Source organism: Zonotrichia leucophrys, chromosome 11 (genome assembly GCF_028769735.1).
Source record: "Zonotrichia leucophrys gambelii isolate GWCS_2022_RI chromosome 11, RI_Zleu_2.0, whole genome shotgun sequence".
In the NCBI taxonomy this organism is placed as follows: domain Eukaryota; kingdom Metazoa; phylum Chordata; class Aves; order Passeriformes; family Passerellidae; genus Zonotrichia; species Zonotrichia leucophrys.
In genome coordinates this window covers 12,874,522-12,898,916 of record NC_088181.1, presented here as the reverse complement: position 1 = coordinate 12,898,916, position 24,395 = coordinate 12,874,522, and the positions used below count along the sequence as shown (strand labels likewise).

The following is a 24,395-nucleotide window of genomic DNA, read 5'->3' as shown; positions in this document are numbered from 1 at the left end:
AAAGTGGGGCGGGGGGAATGTTAAGCTTTCCATTTATTTAAAAATCTATATTATTTTATGATTCTGCTTTACTTATGCTAAGGAAACTAACTCAAGACCTGATCAGGGTATCACTTTTCAAATGCCTAAATCCCTGTAAAGGTTTAGTGTCTGGCTGTGTGCATTTTGCTCAGTATTAACATGTTCAATGGAGTACTTTGATTTTTTTTTTTTTTTATCTAGACGCCAGAAGCTGGTGAATATATGCTTCATAGCTTCAGATAAACCTTTTGTTCTTCTGGGGCTGATCAGCTGGTGCGGCAGCGAGAGGGAGAGGAGGAAGGAAATTCACAGGGGCTCCACGGTTTCAAAAAGTCAAATTACCTCTGAGCCATGGCATTGCTGATAATTTAAATGAAAAAATATATATACAGGCTGCACCACACAACATCTCTACTGTTAGGACTTTTAATGAAGCCCCAGTTGTGATGACACTGAAGCAGGGAACGCTACGGTGGGATAATTACTTGGCTCCCTCGCAGCTGAGTTTCACAGATGCATTATTAACGGCACATTCCATGCCATAACGAGCACCGAATGTAGGTGGGATTCGCGAGCCCCGGCATCCGCCATTAGCAGGTTGGCGCAAACACAAATGAGTGTTTTCACAAAAGCATGCAAAGGTTGTGAAATTCCAATGAATTCTTTCACTGGAAAAAAGAGTTCAAGCTGCCATGACCGGATATGTCACCTCCCACGGCACGCTGCGCGCCCGGCGAGGCACCATGGGAAATTACAGAATCAGAATGCATTGATTTTTCTGTAGAAAATACAGGCGGCAGCCCTGATGAAGAATTAAGGAGGAAATGTAATAACCTAATTCTCCTCCAACATCCTCACACGCACTCTTTCCAGCCCGGGCACCTGGCACCTCATCCAGACAATTGCCAGGTGAAAGCCACAGATAAAAATTCGCTATTGCTTAAGCACATGGTGGAATACTGGGCTGAGTGCACCACCAGCTGCTTTCACCAGGGCTGGACTTGGCCCACTTTGTCTGAATCTCATCAGTTTTAAGACACAACATTTCCAAGCAATACTTGTTTTATGCTACCACATGTTCTACGTTTTTCTCCATGACATTCATCTCCTAAACATTCCTTAAATACAAACCCTTAACAGGTTTTCTCCATAGAATACTATTTACAGCATAAGAAATTATTAATATTTCCTCCTCAAACTATACTGCATATGGCTTGAAAACTCTGGAGAATACAGAAAGAATTTTCCCTCTCTCTCACACAACATGCACAGAAAATATGACATTAATGTCTTCCTTTCTTAGGGGGGCAAGTTCCCCATCCCTCACCCCCATTCCTGCCTCCTCAATGGCACACACAGTTAAGCCATTCCTCCCTGCTGCACAGTAATGCTTATTTCCCTGTTTGCTGAAAAACTTTGGACTGAATGCAGTTATAAAATTAGTGGCAGCCCTGCCTTGTCTGTTTGGCTTTTTTTAAAGCTTCTATTTCAAGGTGACCCTTTTCCTACTTTGTGTGTCACCCCAAGTGTTGCTGCTCACATACTGAACCAACACTCTCCCAGTAATTAACACCAGCATTTAATGAAGTCCAGCTGCTGTGATGGCAAACTGAAGGGATGCCAACCTTTGTAAACTAGTACTTGGGCTACTCCAGTTACAGCTGCTTTAAAACCACAGCAATCAACTTCTCTTTGCCTACTTCTCAGAGATAATTCTTACCAAATAAGACAAGTGTTCAAGATTAAGCATTTAATAATAAAGCTTATCTCTGAACTAATATTTCAAGCTGGAAATGATATAAAGGGCTGGATCAACTTAAATGAACACTGCAAAATTAATAAAAATCCCAAGCAGCAAATGAAAATCTAAAATGAAGATTTGCAATGTTAAATACATAAACCTTTAAAAGCCCTAGAAGCACAGTTCCAAAGGGAAAATTGGAGACAGATTCTTCAGCAATATCTGGTCCTCTGAACTCTTTTCCTGATCCAGTATGAGAGACACATACAGCCAATGCTTTATTAAAATAATGCTCTCTGCCAGTTGTTTCATTACATTCAGGGACATGGTAGGGATACTAGGTGAATGCTTTTGGAGACTGTTTAAAAGGGTCTGCATTATAACTCATACCACATGGATTTTCAAACCTTCCACAGTTTGCATCTACACGTGCTTCTTGCTGTACTCCTTAATCTACCTCGCTGAAAATATTCTCCATGCAGAATTACCAATAGCATTGCACAATTTAAACACACATTTCCTTAACTCCTCTCCACAGCCAAAAAAAAAGCAATTCAAAATTCCAAAAGATGCCCTCCTCTTCTCTCAGACCCTCATTTCTGCTTTCCATACCTACTCTGTACTCCCACTTCAGCTGAAAAGACACCCAGCTTGGGCTGGAGAGAGATCTGTGAGCTGAGTTCTCCCAGGCAGAGGAGTCCCAGCCTGCTGCCAGAGGGGGGCAAGTAGGGAGGGCCGGAGAGGGTGAGCTGGGCTGAGACAATGAAGAGCAGAACCCTGGCAGATGTACTTATTTCTCAAAATTACTAACAGAGATAATGGCTTCTACCATGATAAACAGTCAGAGGCATTTTAAAATGCATGTGGGGAGGGAACTGACTAATTTACTTTCATTGGAACTAATTTAAACATAGGTAATATGCATCAATTTACAAATATATTCAGCACCAGGAAATCAACAATTCTTCCAAGCAGGGGTTAATCCAAGGATCAAGCCCTGCAGTTGGGCCAATTTTTCCACCAGAGACCTAACATTGCAGGATTGGCATTAAAAGTACATCCTCGATTATCCTGGATGTCCATGCCCCTGAGAATATAACTTAAAAACAAAATCATTAGCTTACACAATAACATAGTCCTTGAAAAATAAAGAAATTCTTGTGTACAGAGCAATGCTGACTTCCAAGCACAAATTCCTTTGTTTTCCTATGAGCTGCACTGAAATAATTGCATAACCTGGCAGCACTTTGCAATGTGTCAACAATTGCAAGCAGGAAGGTAGGAAAAACTAAAAGCCAAGAACACAACTTTGGTGCAACTTACAGAAAATATTGCACATATTACACCATCTATTTTTCTTATTGTAGTTTTGATTTTAAATTATGCAGACTTTCACAGGGAAAGTCAATTTTTAGTCTCAAGAAGCTGTTGTGGTGAGGTTCTACAAGGGCAACCACGGGAATGGGACATGATGGCTTTGCATGGCACATCAGTAACAAGGCTCACAAACCTCTTACATGCATTGGTGTCCTTATAAGAGTCAACCATGAAAAAAGTCTGTTTACAACAAAAGGTATCTGCTAACTATGATTATTCTGCCTTAAAACTGAACATTTTAGATTTCTTAGCTCCCTCTTTTGTTCAGTTTTAATTCCTATGTTTGCTGTTTTCTGCTCTGCCCTGTTCTTTTCCTACACGTTAGAACCCAGCATGACAAAAATCTTCATAATCACCCCACTGATTGTTAAACAGGTGAGTGTTATTAGTTTCACCAAGAAAGAAAGTTTATACATATATTTTTAATTCATTTTTCAAATCATTCCAAGAGGCAGCTACCCTGTTTTTTCTGCAATGATAAAGCTCACAATTTGCTAGCCTGGAAACTCAAGGGAATTGTCTACTTGAAAGTAGAGCCTGAACTGCTAAATGTGGATTCATATCTGGATATTGAAACCATCCTGCTTCCCAAACACTGGCTATTCAGATCCATCCATGCAGACTTTACTCAGACTTCAGGTTGGTCTAACAGGCTGGTGTACACAAATGCACACAGACATTGAGGTCTGTATCCATGAAATGAAAGGTATTTTCTGTTTTGTCCTGGAGGCCTCTTTTTAAGTTACTGCATGCCACCACTCTGGAGTTAAGTAAATGATATAAAATAACTTCTGAAGAAAAAAAAAGAAATCCTTTTATTACAAAACTCACAGGCAAAGGAACTGAAGTTTCTTATAGGATACTCTGTTCAAGATTTTTAGACACCTCAAATAAAGCTTCTTCTATATAGTCATGAACAGAAGAATAGACATTTTAAGATCATGCATGGAAAGTATAATCTGTAGACCTTTCAGTATTGCTGAATTGCTGATTTCAGCACCCTAAGGCACGGCTATATCTGCATAGGTGGCTGGTCCCTGTGTAGCAGTGTACAGACTCCATGGGCACGTGAGGAGCTTCATGAATTAGGGGTATGACAGATGTGGCTCAGTCAGCATAAAGCAATAGCTGTAAACCTGCCACAGGCAGTGCTTCAGAGATGTCACTGTCCCACACTGTTTTTAAAGAACGAGATTCAGGATTCTGGCATCCTGAACTTTAAACCTGCTCCTAAAACTGGCACATTTTGCTTAGACAAGACATACCCTTATTGTATAATGTCACAGAAATGTAATAAAGCTGTTTTTTCCTGCGAAGAAGTGGAAAAGTGTTTCCACTGTCTTTAGATTGTTGGCTTTCATGTTCTTCAGTAAGTTCCCCTCTGGATTGCCACAAGTCCAGAGTCTCCCTGTAAGCAGAGTTGAGCACAGACAAACCTGCAAGGGATGCTGCTGCTAACCCTGCATCTCCTCTCAGAGCATGGCAAGGGCTGCTGCTGCTTCTCTTGTGCTCACTTTCCAGACAGGGAAATACTAATTGTCTTTTAAAAATCTCTATAGTATTTTGTCAATATTTTTTTATTACAGCAGAGCATGTATAAATATTTTATTGTAAACCAAGGGCCTAAAATAAACAGTTTAGTAAATAGTTATTACATTACAAGGAAAAACATCTGTGGAAACTGTTTTCCATGTAATTATTCTTGCTATTTTACATTAGCTCTCAATGTGAATTTCTTTGGCTCTAATGTTTCACTTGTTCTAAATCTTCCTCCTTGTTGCTATTATTAAAATCTTAAAAAGGTGCCAAATCTTAAATGAAGAAAAAAAAAAAGATTCGCTAGAAATTATTCATATCACAGTGAGCCTCTACTAAACCTGGCAGGGGTGCAATATTTTCGGTGAAATTAACATAAAATATACAACTGCAAATTATCCAGGAAATAGCTATGTTCTTTACAGTGCACATTTACATTTGGTAAAAAATGTTCTACTTATCTGTCTAGCACAAAGCTCCAATCGCTTCCAAAGGCAGTTTTAAAGGGACAGTGATAGCTCTGCACAGGGAGCACGGTCCTTGCAGCGGCTGTAACAAATAGCTGGGGGGCAAAGTGACCTTCAGTAATTACTAGAGGTAACAGTCAGCACTGGACATTCCTTCTTGTGAATACCAACCATCTAATTTTAGATATATTTCCCTTTTGGTATGCTGGATGAATTTTCTCTCTTAGGCCTAAGTCCTTTCTACTAAACACAAGAAAAACTGTAATACCATGTAAAATGCAAATCTAGCTGTAAATATTTTATAAAATTGTTGCATACATCCCAAAAGCTATAGGTCTTAATTGAGAGCAGGCTATTTTTCCAGTCAATATATGGAAATGGAAAATGCTAATTCATGTTTTTCTACTTATGAAAAACCCTGGAGAATGGCAAAACCACAAATGCACTCACTTTAATATTATAAATATAATTTGGCTCCCTCTTTGCAGTCCCTGATGTCCTGGCTTTTATCTCCCAATGGCTGCAGAGGAAGAATCAGAGAATCGCTTTTACATCCCCTGTGCAGGAAGTTCCCCCCGCGTGCTGCCAGCTTGGCAAAAGAGCAACAGCCTGAGCTCACAACCACGGCAAACAGGAACTGAAACAAGAAATTCCAGAGCTCCTGCACAGGAAACGAGCCTCACACCAGAGGCCAGCAGACCTGCTCAGGATGAGCGGTGTGCACACTCAGCCCCGCTGGTCAGAGCTGTCACTGCCATGGGATGGTGGTGTGGAGGAGCAGGGCTGTCCCTGACACTGTCCCCCAGCCCCATGGCTCTGCCTTGCACTGACACTGTCCCCCATCCGTGTGGCTCTGCTTTGCACTGACATTGTCCTCCAGCCCCATGGCTCTGCCTTGCACTGACACTGTCCCCCATCCCAATGGCTCTGCCTTGCACTGACACTGTCCCCCAGCCCCACGGCTCTGCCTTGCACTGACACTGTCCCCCAGCCCCACAGCTCTGCCTTGCACTGACACTGTCCCCATGCCTTGTGGCTCTGCCTTGCACTGACACTGTCCCCCAGCCCCATGCTCTGCCTTGCACTGACACTGTCCCCCATCCCGAGTGGCTCTGCTTTGCACTGACACTGTCCCCCAGCCCATGGCTCTGCTTGCACTGACACTGTCCCCCAGCCCCATGGCTCTGCCTTGCACTGACACTGTCCCCCATCCTTGTGGCTCTGCCTTGCACTGACACTGTCCCCAGCCCCATGGCTCTGCCTTGCACTGACACTGTCCCCCAGCTCCACGGCTCTGCCTTGCACTGACACTGTCCCCCAGCCCCATGGCTCTGCCTTGCACTGACACTGTCCCCCATCCCAATGGCTCTGCCTTGCACTGACACTGTCCCCCAGCCCCACAGCTCTGCCTTGCATTTATCTGTCCCCCTTCAGAGCAGCCAGTGGCCTGGATAACAAAGCCTGGAAACCATCTCTCACAAGTGGTACTGAATATGACTCATTTAGCCTGCTCCAGCATATGGTGACTTGTGCTTGCCTTTTTCATCCACTTTTCATTTCCTTGTCAAGGAAAAGACTGCTTTTTCCATCTTCTAGAAGAGAAATCATTAGGCTGTTAAAGTTAAAACTCTCCAAAGGTCACTGATGCTGGCTTTGAAGAGTGAAAATGATATAATTCCCCATTAGACTTTTAATCTCATGATTAGAGCTAAAGTTAACATGGCTGTTTCATTTTCTACCAGGCAAGAGTAAACTCATTTTTTCTTTCTCTACCAGAATACTTAATAGCATCCTATCTTGATGAGCAACATCTCCTAGTTAAACAGTACGAACAATGGAAATGCAAAATACTTTGGAGAGAGGTTTTGAATTTTTAAATGCTATTGATTAACCGTGAAAAGTCTTACTACATGCAGCACAGCAAAATCCACCCATTGAAATCCCTCATGAGGAAAAGAACCTGCTCTTGGTAGACAAAACTGCAGTCCTTGCTGGCACAGAAGCGAGACAAGGGGGAAGGATGCTTTTATTTCCAGTTTGAGCTCTTACTCCTACATCCCTAGAACTAACCCCTACAAATGGTTCTGAACCCAGCAGCGTGAGTGAGTGCGGGTGGGACCCAATACAAAAACTGCCCCCCTTAAGCCTCCTCTGGGGTATTTAGATTTGCAAAATCCTTGCAGTAGAGTCTGTGGGGCAAGAATTTACAGGTGCACCCTGGTTTCAAAACCCAATGTACAGCGTTCACTGTTATTACAGGCAGACACATGGAAAAAAATTCAATTTTCTTCATTCAAGACAAAGTCTGATAACCAGCTAGTAAAACTCAGACTATAATTTCTTATTCAGTGTTCCACATGAGATGCATTTTGCTGAATTTAACATGTTTTGCTGTTAATGGATTTCACAGTGTGTTGCCATTTTTATACAGCTGTCCAAATAAAATGTTGTGTACAATGATGTGCTTTTACTGTGTTGCTAGCTTGCAAATGGCAGCTGATTCCCCAGTTCAAGCCTTAGGAAAATGGGAAAACTCTTTGACTAGGCCATTTAAAGGTCTCTGGAGCTCTTTTCCTGGTAAGTCATGGTGAAACAAGAACAAAGATGCAAGTTAGATATAATTGCACCTTGTACATTTAAGATCTAATAGTATTTCCACTGGAAGGAGAAATCAAACCTCAATATTTTCACTTTTGTGTTTTTCTTTGCTCAACTGAGTCAAAAGATATGTAAATTTAAAAGGCTTAGATTTAAAAAAAAATAAATTGTCCAGCTAGATTTTCAAATGCTATATAAAGTAAATTAAGCAAATAACATCTCATGATGTAAATTCCCCATCCCTTGGAAAGTCATCATTCAGGTTTAACACATTGTTGATGTCAGTTTCTGACACATTAGAATTAGTCTTCTAAGGAAATTGTCTCCATTGATGTTCTGGAAATGAAGGCACAGCTACTACCAGTTTAAAAATATTTTAAAGGCACAGGGAAGGCTGGTTTTTTTTTGTTTTTTTTTTTTACCCCATATCACAGATTTATTTTAAAATGGTGAATCAGAAGTTTCTTGGGTCTTTTGGTGTTTTTTGTTTGTTTGTTTAAGAAAAGGGGGATAAAAATGGAATTTCTTAACTAGAAAGTTAAACAAGGAGAAAAATGTCACTGGAATATTTTCTTCCCTTCAACTTTAGCTATCTATATCCGGCCCAGCTTGAATCAGTTACCATTCATTGCATGAGGTTTCATCATTTAACTTTTGTTGCCAATATTTATTCCTGGATATAACTCACAGTCATGGGGTTTAAGAACTATTTGTCCATACCCCAATAATACATGATAGCTGATGCGTGCAAAACATAACAACTGAGGACATGCCAGTGGTGCTAGTTGATGCTGATCTTTTAAAAAACCCAAACTCTATCTGCAGCAAAACCTAAAACCAAAGGCTCTGCCTGAGCCAAAAATTTCCCTGTGAATATAGAACAGGAGAAAGTCATCGTAAAATCTAAACACTTCCCAGTTACACGTACAATACCAAAAAATTTGGTCATTTTTAAGGCCCATGACTGTCCACCAGATGATGGATGATGTGCAGCTGAAGGCAGGATTAAATCCCAAGTAGGCTGTGACTGACTAAAGTAGTGATGTAAACACATCAGCAGGGTGCACTTCCTATCTGGTGCCACCTTTTGTGGTCTTCTCCACCAATTCAGGAGGTGCCAAAGAAGGAAAGACTGGACTAAACTAGAGTTGGCACTTCCTACATGAGGCAGGAGGCAAAAAGGCTCAACTCCTCCTCATGAGGTCCGCACCTCATTCACCCCATCTGCCTCTGGGCTTGTGCCAGCAGGACAAATCACAAAACACAAAGCTGAGACTGTCACCCCACAGGGGACACTGGTGAGGCCACACCTCGAGTCCTGGGTCCAGTTTTGGGCTCCTCAATTCAATAAAGGCTTTGAGGGGCTGGAGTCTGCTCAGAGAAGGACAGCAGAGCTGGTGGGGGATCTAGAGAGTCAGTGCAATGAGAAGCAGCTGAGGGAGAGGGGGGAATCAGCCTGGAGAAAAGGAGGCTCAGAGGGACCTTCTGGGTCTCTGAGCTCCCTGACAGGAGGGTGCAGCCAGGTGGGAGTCGGGGTCTGCCCCCAGGCATCAGCGACAGGAGAGGAGGAAATGGCCCAAACCTGCACCAGGGGAGGTTCAGGTTGATCAGGAAGAATTTTTTCACTGGAAGGGTTGGTAAGCATTGGAACAGGCTGCCCAGGGAGGTGGTGGAGTCACAGTCTCTGGAAATGTTCAAAAACTGGATGTGGCACTCAGTGCTCTGGTCTAGTTGACAAGGCAGTGCTTGGTCAAAGGCTGGACTCCATCCTGGAGATCTTCTCCAACCTCAATGATTTTATAGCTCCATGAAATGGGTGAAAAAGACAGCTATGGAACTACAGTGAGGTGTTTTGGCCTGCTATGTAGTTCTGTCTCGGAAAGATTGTGGTATTCATACACGATTTCTTTGATTTTCTGCAGTTGTGGCAGGACAAAACATTTTTCACTTATAAAACCATGATTTGCCACTTCTTTAGAGTCTGACATTACCACAGGAAGTCTGACAGGGACAACCAGAAGTCTCCTACCTCAAGCATATTGTGCAATCATCTAAAAAAAAAAATGTAATTTTTAAAATGGCACACAATGGATCTGAGAAGTCATAATATTCAATTAAAACCCTTCTGAGTCTTAAAAAGGCACAAAGCTGTCAAAAATTACTAATAAAACCGAACAAAGTCTGTGACAAGGAAGCAGCACATCTGCAGAGACCAGTTGTGCAAAGGCTTTATCTGTGCCAGGATTCTTGAAACAAAAAAAAAAGTACAAGTGCCTAAAAAGTTTACATGAGTTTCCTTCATGGGATCAGTTGTAAGGAATCTCAGGGCAGCAAATTTATCCTCCGCAAATTAAAAAAACAAGATTCCAGTACCCCAAACAAAGCATCCAGGGAGGCCTGTGTTTGATTTGACTTGCTTGCCAGCTATCACAAAACAGAAATAATTTTTAAGGGTCATGTCAGTTGGTAACCTCTTGATCCAGGAGACCAGATAAAATCTTCCACAAGGTTAAGGATGCTGTTGAGTTTAAACTATAATTAAAGGCAACAGTTCAACTGCCTGACTCTGATACTTCCCAAGTAACAGAAGGTACAAACCTGGACTTTTAACATATGAACAAACCCTTTTTCTCTGATAACTAGAGCTAGGGTTCAGCATATGCACACCAGTACCCTTACTGATTCACCAGAGGGTTGCTTTCCAATCAAAAGAAGAAAAATAAACACTTGTCAGTGCTCGAAAGTGCTCAGTATAGAATCTCATATTCAGAAATAGTAAAATCCAGAACTTTATAAGGAGAAAAGGAATTTTACTATAGATTACTGACACTAAATACATTATTCTCCCACTTTGCTATGACTGGAAACAGTCTGGAACCTTGTCTAGGTTCCCCCAAACAGGTAAAATGAGTATTTTATAACTCTGCCAAAGCTAATTCCTAACTAACCCACATATGAGGTCTTTCCAGCTTCACTAAACATTCATTACTTTGCTCTTTATTCACTTCTCATATATCATCTATTTTTCAGAAAAAGTCACTAAGTTTTCTGTCGGTCAAAAAAAGTGGTACTGGTACCAGATATTTCCAAACCAGTGAATAAAGAAGAAAGTGGGATAACATCTACCTTATCCACATAGAACTGTTACTTGCTAAAAAGCTCCCACAAAGAAATCAACACCTAAATTTTAAGGACAGAACAAATAGAAACATTAGTCCCACAATTCACATGAGGAGAACAATGTCCTGAAAATATCATTTATATGAAGTCTGAAGAATGCACTTAGAAATGGTGGTGGGTTTTTTCCTTCTTCCACCCCCAAGAAATATTCTGGGTTTTTTTCCTCAAAAGTAGGACACAGAGGGGTGCTGACCTCTCCACCAGAAAGCAGAGTCATTTCCCCATCTGCAGAGAACCCAAGCCCCATATGGTGAGGGCTTGCTTTCTTTTCCAGATTCAAGATTAACAAAGAGGGGCTAAGAAATTTGGTTATGAACTTAGAAATACCTGGCCATATGCATATAAAATATGTGAGAATAAGGCAGAAACTATCTCTGCAGACTTTTAAATACAAACATAAAACAGTTTTAAAGGTGAGTTAATAAAATGAAGACCAAGTTACATAGTCAGAAAAATTATTCCTACACAGGGTAAAGTTGACTGAAAATAGCATTTTTTGCTACACTGCCTAGCTGATATTGAAAGGCTGGGACTAGACTGAGGTGCTTGTTAATGATAACTTTGAAGAAGTATCACACTTAAAACTCAGACTGATTGCAGAAAAGGTGTTTTATCGACTGCTCCCTTTATGAATAAATATGAAACTACCAGGAAAATGTTTAAACAGGTGTAATCATCACTGCATATGAAAATTGAGTTTGGAGGCTGTAAGAATCTTAACACAGTTAAGAAAGAATGAAAGCAATGTAACACTGCGCTCATTGCCCATTATGCATGTATCATGCAAAACAGGAATGTTGTCATAGCAGCTATAAAAATGTCAGTGAAAACTGAACTACTATTACCAAGGTTTAAATGAAATGAAAAATGCAAAAGGAATATGTGAAGGAATATATTAAGGGAAATGTTGTTTCTTTCCTGATAAACAAGCAAACCAAAATACATTCTCATGGAATGGAGTAATTTGTGTAAACAAATACGCATAGGTAAAAATTGCAGGAGGTCACATACACACAGGACAACTGGATAAAATTATTAAGATTTTGTATAATCAATTTTCCAGTATTAGAAAGGAAGGAACAGTAAAACCAAAATGTTTTGAAGTTTCAAAGTAAGAAAGCAATTAAGTTATAGATTATATTAAGGCCAATTTTGGTTATACTAAAAACAAGAAGCTGCTTGTCTGTTAGCAATGGCAACCTGGCTTTCAGTAGGACTAGCCTTTAATACACTATACTCATTACCATATTTAGTGACTTGCAAATGTGGTCAATGCTAAAACTATTGGATACAAAAAAAAAACCAAAAAAAACCCACCAAAAATCCAGGTCTTAGAGTTGGGCAATATAATAGGAGACCTTTACTGGCATGAGCAGGTGCCTGTGCCCAGGAGCCTGAGCCAGCAGCAAGCTCCACTTGGGCAAAGCCTCTCAAGCAGCACCAGCAGAGCCCCAGCCAGTCCCTGGGATTAAGGCTCGCAGGGACATGTGGAGGGAAACACCCTGTATGGATTCATCTCTAAAGGTAAGGGCTTTAGAGCACTTACACTTGACATATTTTTTCCCAAAATTAGTCTTTCTCCAAAGGCAGGTGCTGCAAAAGGAGAGTCTAGTACATATTGTTCGTTAAGGCAAGTCCACATAGAATTGGATATTGAAGCAAGTGCTGGGTAAATATAAGAAGGTTGTACCTTCAATTTTGCATTAAAAGAGCAATTACTTGGAATATGCTTTACAAACATAAAAGTTAAAAAAATATTTCTGAATTCCTAATGTGTCCATAATTAATTCACACATTCAGCAGTTGAGTCCAGAAATATGTTCCTGTTGATAATTTGCAAGTAATGCTTCAAAAACAATCTGGCACATTTTTATTTGCCTTAATGCCTGAAAGCTATTACTAAGACAGTACTTTACAATGTCACCATCACTGCTACCATATACATGCCTCAACTAACAGAAGTCCTTAGGTCCAAAGAAATAGGAATTTTACAAGAATTAAAGCTGCGCGTCTTCAATATTGACTACATTTATTTCATGTAAAGTAAAATATGTTTTACTATAAGAGAGATTCTGAAAAGCATTAGCTGTCTTCAGCTTAATGAGAATGAGGAACAAATGCTTCACAAGATCAGACCTGAGTATAAGAAATGCTTCCCATCCTCATCAGAGGATGCCCAGGGCTAAGTATCTTCATATACATAAAAGTCAGTTCTGCAAAAATGAACCTTACCTACACCCTTGTCACATGCACTCACAATCTACTGTGACAGGAAGGAGTTCAAGACCATCCAAATGACTCTGAATTTTTATCATATAAGATATAAACTAGCAATTTTGTTAAGATCTAAATTTATGAACTTTATGTTTCATGCTCAAAATCAAAAGATAAAACCGTTTGTTTCAATTTTTAAACACAAAACAAAAATATAATTGGGAATATATTGATTTATGCTTGATTTGAGTACAATCTCAGGGACTGAGCTTGTTATCAACTGCTAATTCTTCTGAACATAAAATGAGTTTTCTAAACTGCTGCTTTCTAGAAAATTATTTCTGTAGTTACTATTGCAATTTGACCTTTTCCAAGGACCCAACTTAGTCTTAATTTTAAAACATTACATTATTTAAAATGTTAACAAAATAACAGACCTATAGTTGGCCATTATTTTGTTTCAAATACTTGTATGTATTTGAAAGAAATGTAACTGCAGATGGATGTTTTTCCTTCTCTTTTGTGTTTAATTCTGGCAGAGTGTTTCCAGAACTTGAAACATGATCTCTAAGGGCAGGAAAGGTAATTAAGATCCTTGGAGTCCTACGCTGCACACAATGTATGATATGCCGTGGCTTGGGGCAGTACTCAGAAAATTCTCCCAAACACAGTGTTTAACTTTGTCAACCCCATCCCATCAAACAGGGAAGAATTTATCCAGGCTGCAGTTCAAGAACTGGACCAGGGCACAATTTCACTGTGACTTCTGGAAGCTTTCCCTTCAGCACTCCCCTGTGTCCCCGGCAGCTCCCAAAGCTCAGACAGGGCCTCATGCTCACATCACAAACACATCCAGCCTCGCCCCTCCTCCCCTGCTCACCAGGGCTCATTGCTGGCTCTTGGCAGGGAGCACTGGCAATTCCACGGGAGGGACAGGAGGGGCACTGGGGCAGGGCTCTGCTGAGCTCCCAGCACTGGGACAGCCTCTCATGGGCCCACAACGCGCACATTCCTTTGGAGCCAGAGGCAGGAGGAATGTTACAGCAATCCCAGTGCTGGAGCACAAACCAGAAATGATTCTTTTCCCTGTTCCAGCACTAACCAAGCCCAAGTTGAGCTTCCTGTGCACATTTGCCAGGAGACTTTCTTGGAAAACAGAGAAAGAAGAGTTGGGACAGTTGCTCATCTTCTTTGAATGTTAAATGGAAAACATGCTCCATCTAAGTGAGACAGATAGAAGTACTACTGTGCCTACTCTTCTTACCCAAAGAGCCGAGAGCTCTGGCAGGGATCAAATGCACTCCCCCTTGATACAGGCAACCTGAGCCACCCAGAGAACAAATCTGTGCAATTAGGTGCCCCTGAAAAATATCACCTAGGGAACTCAGCCTGGCTGTGGGAAGAGCAGAGCTGTAAAAACCCAACAGGACAACCCTGGGCCTAATCCTCATTTCCCTTTGTGGGGCTCTGAGCGGATTTCCCTTGGCGGTGCAGGATGGAAGCCTGGTGGGGACTTGGTGGTGGCCCTGCCATGGAGGCTGAAGCTCCAGGGCTCCCCCAGCCATGGGCAGAGGCTGCACTGACAGATCTCCATGCTGGGGCTGCTGCCATGGCTGCTCAGCGCCCCCCATAGAGCCCCGGGCCCGCAGGCCCATCCTCCCCTCATCTCAGAGACACCGCACATCAGAGGCACGGCTCGCTGGGGAGAAAAGGGGGAGAAGCTTTAAACATTGCCAGGTCAGCACAACAGGAGGTAAGCAAGTACAGAGGCAGCAAGAACTGCTGAAAGTTTTTGATATAGTCCCAGGTGGACTCCCCAATGCCTGTAAATGTTTCAAAGGGGGATCCCCTTTCTGTGGGCATGGAAATGTTTCAAAGGAGCCCCAATCGGTGCAGTGTTTCAAAGACCACTGCTCTCTAAAAATTCCAACCCGAACTACCCCCCCAGCTGAAAACCTTCCTAAACAGATCCCCTTCTGGCTAACCCCAGCTGAGGAGCTCTGTTCTGCCACACAGAGCCCTCCTACAGCGTCAGCTGAAACAAAACATCTCCCGTTTCCCTCCTCTGGGGATGGATCCAGCCTGCTCCCTCCCTGGGGACCCCTGAAGGACCCAATGTGCCTCTGTGTTTGTGCACAGGATATGAAGGGCTGGAGTGCAGCAGGGTAATTTTTCAAAGCGGTGTGTGGGAGTAGCGCTGGAAATTCTCTTCATACTGCTTTGAAAAAAATCAACCCCCTACCTCCATGAATTATGAACAGGGCCTCCAGCTCCAGACTGGGAATCTGAGAGGTTGAAGAGGGAGGCACAGCCAACTTAACTGGATGTTGTTTTTAAGACCATGATGTCAGAAATAATTGAATTCTCTAATCATATTATGGACGCTGCTACCTAAAAGGTATCACTGCTACAGAGATTCCTTTGCTGACAGTCACTTGAGCAGAATCAAACTGTAAGCAAGTGCTTAAGATATCTCAACTATTGATTTTGCGTTTCTCAAAGTACGAGAAGAAAGTGCTGCTGAGTCTTGGATTATCAAAGCCAAGGGATTTTTTACCTAAAAATTACATGTCAAGGCTAACTTCATTGTCTTGGCTCTCCTCAAATTCAAAAGAGAGATAAAAATCTCTCCCTGGAAATGCTTATCCTACTCAAACTCTTATCTTAGATTGGTATCAATCATTCATTTTCCCTGGACAGCATCTCAATGACTATATTAAAGCAGACACCTTAATTTTAGACAGATACAAGTTCATTGAGATGAGGTCAGCCCTAAGCTCCAGAGGACACATAGTCTGAGGGTAAGTTCCTCCTGTCTCCCAAACACCTGCATGTTCACCCTGAGATCTCAGTGTCCCTCCAGCACAAACAAATCCTCATCTGTAGATTTTCAATTGACAACAATGACATGAATAATTCCTGTGAACTAGACCTGGGCTGCAGACACAGCTATACTGGCTTCTTTCTCCTGCTGCCCATCTGGCTAGACTTGGTCTAACACAGAGAGGGGAAACTCTTGCACCCCTTACCCGTGCTAAACCAGCCTAAGCAGTAGGGAGGCCTGTGCAAGTCTGTCCTAAGGCCTGAATAAGGGAACCAAGTGCTCAGGGGGGACAGGAGCAAGCACAGGAGGGAATTAGTCTCTCTCCCTATTGTTACCATCCCAGGACTATATAAATTAACACCAACAATCTCAACAGCATTTGTTGCTGAAGAAATGCTGACATCTAGCCTCTCCTTTTCCCTTCAGTATTCCCCAGTAAAGAACAAATAACAATGAGCAAACTCACTGGAAACACCTTTTTTGTGAGCAGTTGCATATCCTGAGGGAGAGAGGGCCCAGGAGGTTTGTGAACTGAGATACCCAGAGTGAGAGGAAGTTTAGCTCCATGTTAAACATTTTTACCCATTGCTCTTTCCTAAACTGAACCATTAAAAGCAGTGAAGACCTTAACTCAATGCACATACCTCAGCAAAGCAACAGTAGAATTATCACATATTTTCTTACCACACCCTGGTATTTACAATGTTCTAGGTGTACAGAACTGGGCCTGTAGCACTTTTGTACTATATAGAATTCTTCCAAATATTAAAGTAACCAATGTACAGCTTCAAGGAAACAATAGGTACAGTTTTCACAAATAACAGCACCACAATTTTCACAGCTTCCAATGCCTTCTACATCTGTTGTTTTCCAATGGTGCTAAGGACTTTGTAAGGTCATGTGTATAATTGTATATTATTCCAGACAGCACTAATATGGGCATGTACATAAATAAATTTCACATATCAGTTACTGGAAAATGAAGAAATTACATTTTTCCAAAAGGAAAAAAATAGTTCCCCTTGAATCAAGTAGAACCTTAACTCAGCATTTCATGACCCTTGTATTTAGAAATCACTTATTAGCTACTGGATCACAAATTAAGTTGAAACAAGTGCTAAGCTTGCTAAGGACTTCTTTCTCAAAATCTAGGAGGGAGCTACATGAAATCACCACGGTCCAATTAACAAGGATCTCACTCTTCAAGCTTGCAAACAAGAGATTACATTAACACCTGCTACAAAAGCAAACACTTTTAGATATCTTTATCTTAACCTGCTTGACATTAACTTAAAACTCCTGTCTGGCTCTTGGATGAAAATGATTGTGACTGATATGTATGTTTTTCATTTGGGGGTAGGGGTTTGAAGAGTGTGTCAGTCCACATTTCTCTCTCTCTCTGGTATTTATGCATAATCCACTTCAAACCTAATAGGAGTTACATAGCAGAATTGATGGGAGAATAATTTCCTAAATGTAAAATTGCTGAAGGAAAGCCATTATGCTTATGGGAGATAAATGCTGCATAGGAAAGTATGAGACACAGAGAGCACTGCCAGGTCCTTGAAGGGTCTCATCCAACACATGCTACAGTGGCATGTGTAAGTATCTTCTTGTGGGCTATGCACCAAAATAAACTGACCTCTTGGGCCAACACATATATTTATAACATCTGTCCATACAGGAAAAAACCTTTCTTTGTGCTCATCAGAGAAGCAATCACAGCTGCAGCAGAAGTACAACCCATCAGGTGACAACAATGCTTTTACTAACTCCTGTGACAGGACTGTCAGAGAAGGCAGAAAGCACTGATTTTTAAAACATTTGTATGTCTGAAAAGCTGAACTTTCTGAAGTCCAGAATTGTTGGGAAAAGTAGAAAAAACCACTGAAATAACTCTGTAAGTGTTTTGTTTTGACAGTGTTCCTCAGGAATTCACCACACTTAGCTGGGAAAATGCTAGCAGTTACATCTATTCAATGTCATGACATACAAAATTGAAACATAATTGCTCCTAAGTGGTTGACAACTGGCAAGTACTTTTTACACAGATAGAGAGAAATTTATGCTATCAAATGGAAGATACTGTCAAAAGTTTGATTTCAATATAAATGAAAATGCTACATGAGGACTCAGAAGGATAAGGAAAAAGCTCAGCAGTAACACTTTTATAACCACATATTTAAAAATCTTTGAAGTGAAGAATCATTACATCAAAATCATTTTCCTTGAAAAATAAAAAAATAAATTACAGCATGAATATTAACAAGTTATTAGAATAGTGAATGTCAAAGAGTAGCAAAAAACAAGCAGCCAATGAGTGGCCTAGTGTAAAGAATGTCTTACCAATCATATGGTTAGCGACATGGATTTGTATCTCTCTCTCATTCTCAAAGGTCATCTGGCACTTGATGCATTGATAGGTCTTTTTCTGTTCAATAACCAAAAAGAGATTAGAGAAAACTGCACTGTAGCATAAGGCAAGTGTGATCATGAATACAGCATGTTATATGCTTCAAATTTCCTCCACTGAGGCTTTTTTTGCCCATATATCCCCAGGCCAGGCTTTTCTGGGACCATAAACACAATCTATAATTACCAACCTGCTTTAGGAGAAATTTTAATTTCAACTTTAAAAATTTCAAATTACACTACTTGAAAATCTGACTGAGTACCTGAGCCACAATGAGTTTGCACCTGTCATTTAACCCATTGCAGTAAATTCCCCCAGAGTGAAATAAAAGACAGAAAAGTAACTGTTTTCAGAGTAAGATCAACTTTCTCAAAAAATTCCACCCTTTGTGAAGGAAATAATGCATTTTGTATTGGTTTCTGATCAGAAATCTTGAAAAAACTGCATTACCACAAATAACTGTTTCCTGGTACAATCTGCTTCTATTTTCTTATCTCAAAGTCATACGAGGGAGACCTAGCTGCAGAAGTCAGGAGACAGTGTGAAGAGGCAATTACATGAGCCATTTATTCAAATGGAAAATGGGGTTTGCACTCAGATTTACAGTGATGCGTGTACTTGTGCAACGTGGCAGGAAAAAATCCAAGGCCCCATTTGCAGAAATTAAAATGCATGTTGACAAGTTGGACATCCAACTCAGGGGAAAAAAAACCAACAAAAAAAGGATCAAAAATCACAAAGGCTAAGCTTTTGTACATTTGCAAAAACTCTTATTTCCCAAAGCAGAAGTATGGTGCTTTGGTTTGATGTACATGCTTATTTACTGCATATGAATATGCTATCTAAATACACATTTTTTGATGTGTAATTTAAAAAAATTGGGCCTTTTGTGCCTACTTGTTTCTGAAGAATAATTCCTACTGCAAAAATTGCCACTAGGCACAAGCATGAGGTCTGCATCCCACAGCCAAAGCTGGTGGCAGCAGAACATGCGAAATCTCTGTGTGCTGGCCACAAGGGATGGATGAGAACCCCAAATCAACAGCACAGAGAAGCCCAATGCAGTAAATGACACCCTGTTAACCTTTTGAAGGAAAATAGTTTTGAGGGTACTTTTTGTGTACTTTTAGATGCACATTACTTTTTCTTCAGCCTCCACCTCACACCCAGGTATAGAACCCCATTTTTAGGACAGCAGTAATAAGTCAGAAGTTTTGAGTTAAACAGAGGAGTTGCTGTCACCCCCTCTGTGCATGGGATCCAATTTCCTCAAGCACCTGCTGAGGAAAGAACAAATTAGGTGCTACCAAGAGCTTAACTACTTCCCATGTCATCAATGGCAACAAGGTAGCCTGCTGGAGGCTAATGAACAGGCTGTAACACCATAATAACAAATGCACCATGGAAGTTAGGCATATTCCATGAATTCTGTACCAGTGTGCCTTTGCTTAGGCAGGGCTTTCTAGGCTAAAACAGCAATGGGTGATTAACATGATAATAGGAAGAAGGCCATACTCCATTGGCCGAAAGCTGACACAGCCAACCATAGCAAAGGAAATAGTTTGGATTGGCTAGCTATCCCTAGGCAGCTCAGGAAAGTATCCTCCTGGAGTCCATTTGGAAATCAAGGCTGTTAATGGAAAAGCAGCTGGATTTCTGCAGCACTCTTTCTGGGGAATCTGTTCTGGCAGACGAGCGCAGCACACGTACGTACACATGTCCTCACAAACACACTGGCACACACATGCTTCAAAACAAAACAAAACACAAAAAACCTTGAAAGAGCAAAATAGGACTGGGGAGTGACTGATTCATGTGGTCACACAGTCACCTTTAAAACTCGAAGCCTTCCTCTTCCTTAAAACTTCAAAGCTAAGTTCTGTGCCTTGTCCAATGCTGATGTCAGCTACGAGGGTTCCCTCAGTAACCAGCTAGAGGACAGTATTTCATCCTGACTCTATTTCAAACCTTCAAAGTTATATTTAACACAGACAAATGATTCATTTTTTAATTGATTTTGATGCTTCTGAAAGCTACTTACTAACAGATCTGGAGACAGAATGTCTTTGTTTACCCACAGACCCAGTGCTAACTCCTCCACACCATTTCACAATCTCATAAAACACTCTGGTGGGCATGAGGAGCCCTCAGCAGATTTGAGACTTCCTCTCTGTGCTGCCTTTAGCCTCAGCTGGGACCTGTGCATGCACATGAGCAGCTTGAGCAAGGTGATGGCTCCTGTGACAGGGTGCCCCACTTGGAGTGAGGTTAATAAATGGCCTATACAGGTCTCAAAATAACAACAGCTAGATTAGCACCCAAGTGTATATGTAAGGGGTGGAAGAGCTGATTTTTTGGGCCACTAATAATTGCCTTTAAAAGAATGTCCCAAAACATCCTTCTGTTTTCTGTAAATGGAGAGCACTAGTTTTAATACAACTATAATTAGTTGTGGTACCAAATATGATCTTCTACTATTATTTTTCTGCTTTATGAGCATTATTAATGGATCTTTTTGTAAAGTTTTATCTTCACAAGTGGTGACATTGAAGGTGCCCACACTCTGAGGGGCTAACAGAGTCTAGGTGATGAAATCTAGGTGATAAGAGAGACCAGATGAGAAGGCCTTTAGCTGAGAGCTCATTCCCCACAAATGTAAGATATTTAATTCTAGTCTTGGCACACAATTGTAGTAATAACAACAGAGGGTTCTGTTTTCTTTTCTGAAGTATCTATTGTTCCCATGGGTTTTCCAGACTATCCTCCTTTAAATCTGGAAATAGTTTCCTGCTCCACAAAGAAAATATTCCTCCATTCAAGTGGATTTACAAGGGAAGAGAAGGGTTGTGGGGGAGAACAAAGAGAAGGAACCAAGTCCAAGAAAGTGTGCAGGAGAAAAGAAACTGAATAAAGGAACACAATAGGGTTTATTCTTCCAACTTTCTATGCTACCTCCTTTGCTTCTTCATTCCAAATAACCTAGGTGGGCTAAAAATAGTAACCCCATTCAAGATGAAAATGGAAGTCTAAACATTTGCCACTGTCAACGCTAAACAAATATTTTTCATGACACCTGTGGTATAAAATAAAGATAAATGTGTGTAAGAGAATGTGACTTGAAATGTGGCTTTGCAGTATTAGGAAATGAAAAATCTCAGTACCAAACAATTAGTCATGTTTCTTAAAATATGCATATTCCTCTAGAAGGCATGTGGAAATGAATTAATAAAATATATTCAGAACTGAAGGTGATAAACACAGAAAGATATTCAGAAAAACAGGGAAGCATCACCTATGATGAGATCTTAGTGTAATATAAAAAAGACCTTGAACTATACTTGTGTCAGATACTGGAATAATATCATTATCTGTGATGCTCATATGAAAAAACACTTTCAGGCCTCTCCAAAGAGAACAGCTCAGAGAAAACTATACAAATGAAACAAAAATGGATGTTAGAGGAATCTTTTACTACTAAGATGTATTTTATTTATTCCTCTTAGTGATGTCTCTTGCAGAAGACCATTGACTTGTCTTAAAACTCCTAACAACAAATCCTCCAAAGAGGATGTTGCCACATACACACTGCAGAAACTATGCCTGGAAATCTGTCTTGTTGAACATGAATGGATCCTAGGCAGGCATTCCAGAAACAAGCATGATCAATTGACAGGTTTTCTTCCTGTTTGTGGGCCATACTAAAAATGTGAGGAAGACAGAATACAGCAAGATTTTCAAGGGTTATGTGCTTTTTTTCATTCTTATGGATTAAAAAAACAAGCCTGCCAAGCAATTCTGAGTATTTTTCAATGCTCCTCTAGCTGTCTCCTATTGATCTTCAGAATAAAACCTCAACTAATTCAATAGTAAAAAACCAAAACAAAATATAACAAAATGATCATACTTTGTTTGTGGTGCTATAGACACTTGCATATATACACAAACTTAAATACCTCCAGTATAAAGGAATTGTTCAGTTTCTTCTGTTCTGTTTTTCTTCCCAGATACTCTTTATTCATCAAGGGCTAATATTTATTTTCTCCCTTTCTTTCACTTTGGGGTTAAATCGTCATTTAAGGTTTTTTTTTTCCCTGAAATTCCTTTAGGTTTCCACACTCACCTCTTCTATCAAAAAGTAAATAATGGCTGGTGGGGCAACTTCTGACATGGAAAGAAGTTACAGATTTTATATGTTATTATCATCTTTTCCATTTACTTGGATTTCATTCGGCTTATTCTTATTTACTCTGAAATACATACCCACCACATAAAAATCTAATCTACCTGTATGATCCTTCTGACTGCATCTTGTCCTAATCTTCAACTGCTTTTGTATTAAGGAAAGAAAAAGAAATAAGTTGTTTAAAAAATGAAATGTAGAAATATTCAAGAGCTGGAAAGAAGTAGCTGTTCTCTGAGCACGTGCAGATCACTCTACAGGCACTGTGCACTGCAGATTGCTCCATTAAAGGGGTATTTTACCCAGCACACTAACAAGATGACAAGAGAGTTCATGTTCGACTTGCTTAGCTTTTCTATGAAGTCAATGAAGTTAAGTAAACACTGTTCTTGAATGCAGAGATGTATCACCATTTAAAAGCCAGTATAATTCTTTGAAAATCCCTCTACTAGGCAAACACAAAGGGCACTCATTGCCTTCAGAACCCTGAGTGAAACACCAATGGTTTTCTAGTGAACTGATATCAGATTCAGGTCTTGTACCTATAATGAAGGATGAGATAATTAATTATTCCTAATAACAATATATATATTCCTGGGATGCTTATCTCTGATATTAGCATATGTGCAGGCCACAGACACCAGTAAGGTACCATTTGCCATCATCACAAATGCAGATTTTTCATTATCTTCTACAAAGAAATTCAGAACTTCCCTCACGGGATGACATTCAAAGCATTTACCTTATTGAAGAACTTAAAATTTTCCCCTGAGAGAACAAGTATAACAAGTATGGAAGCTGTCACTGAAAAGAAAGAGTTAAAGCAAGAAATAAGACAGAAAATGGCAATGTGTTCTGCTAGCTGATAAGGAAGGGAAAGGTAATTCCATAGGTGCAGAAATACAAATTAGTCCTACCTAATAGAATAGAATTATTTTTCAAGAATTTAGAAGAAAATAAAGTCCTGAGGAGAAAGAAGGACAATGACCTAGCCAGACCTAGGTATCACACCAAAGCTGGGATATTTCCACTGCTCATTCTTCTGCAAAATTATTTTTGTGTGCCTGGAGGCTTAGTCACACCCAAAGGGAACAATATCCAGTGGTTTTACCAAAGGAGACAAGACCAGAAAAGAACTCAAGCTTTCTGTGGGATTGGCTCAGGAGGCTGGACTGGGGCACAGCTCCAGCATGGCCGTGCTGCCCTACACAGCCCCACATGGAGCAGGGATCCAAATTCCTGCCCCAGCTCCCTTGGAGGCACCTCAGCCCACGTCCTCAGGACATACTTAGGGCCCTCTCTTACTAACCAAGCCCCTGGTGCTCTAGTTGAATGGATGGTATTTTCAGGTGCTTTTAATTCAGTAAGATGTGTTTGTGGGTGCTTTAATTAGCAGATTGACATAAACAGGCATCTACGGCTGGAATTATTCATTAGGAGTTGGGTGCCTAATTTCCTTAGATACTTTTGAAAATCTCACCCCATCATGTTTAATTAAAAATGTCAGATGATATCAATACTCGGATGTGTCTGCTGTTGGTCTCCTGAGAAGATTTCCAAAATCCACTTCTCATTCCATCTGTTCCTGACAGAGGAAGGACTGACTTGGCCCATTCTTGAACCAAAACGTCAACAAATAATTTTAAAAGACTATAAACTGCAAATGATATTAATCTCCTGAGTAGGCTTCTGGAACCTTACTTGGATCTGCATGTTCCTGAGTAACTTGTAAGCTAAGGAATAGGAAAGCAGGCTATCTGCAAAAAGTCAAGGACAGCACACTTTTATGTAATCTGCATTAGACAACGTCCAGATTTGCTGAGAAACTACTTATCCCCTACTGG

At 40.6% G+C, this 24,395-nt stretch overlaps 1 protein-coding gene across 7 annotated transcripts in view; it reads right to left on the bottom strand.

Annotated features, from left to right (window-relative positions):
* The window catches only part of ZNF423 (zinc finger protein 423), a 280,738-nt gene that overhangs the window by 69,179 nt on the left and 187,164 nt on the right, over positions 1–24,395 (bottom strand). For all 7 annotated transcript variants that reach the window (XM_064723039.1, XM_064723043.1, XM_064723040.1 and 4 more), the window contains one exon: positions 18,305–18,389. In XM_064723039.1, coding sequence (XP_064579109.1) covers positions 18,305–18,389 — 85 coding nt within the window. The remainder of the gene's footprint in view (positions 1–18,304; positions 18,390–24,395) is intronic.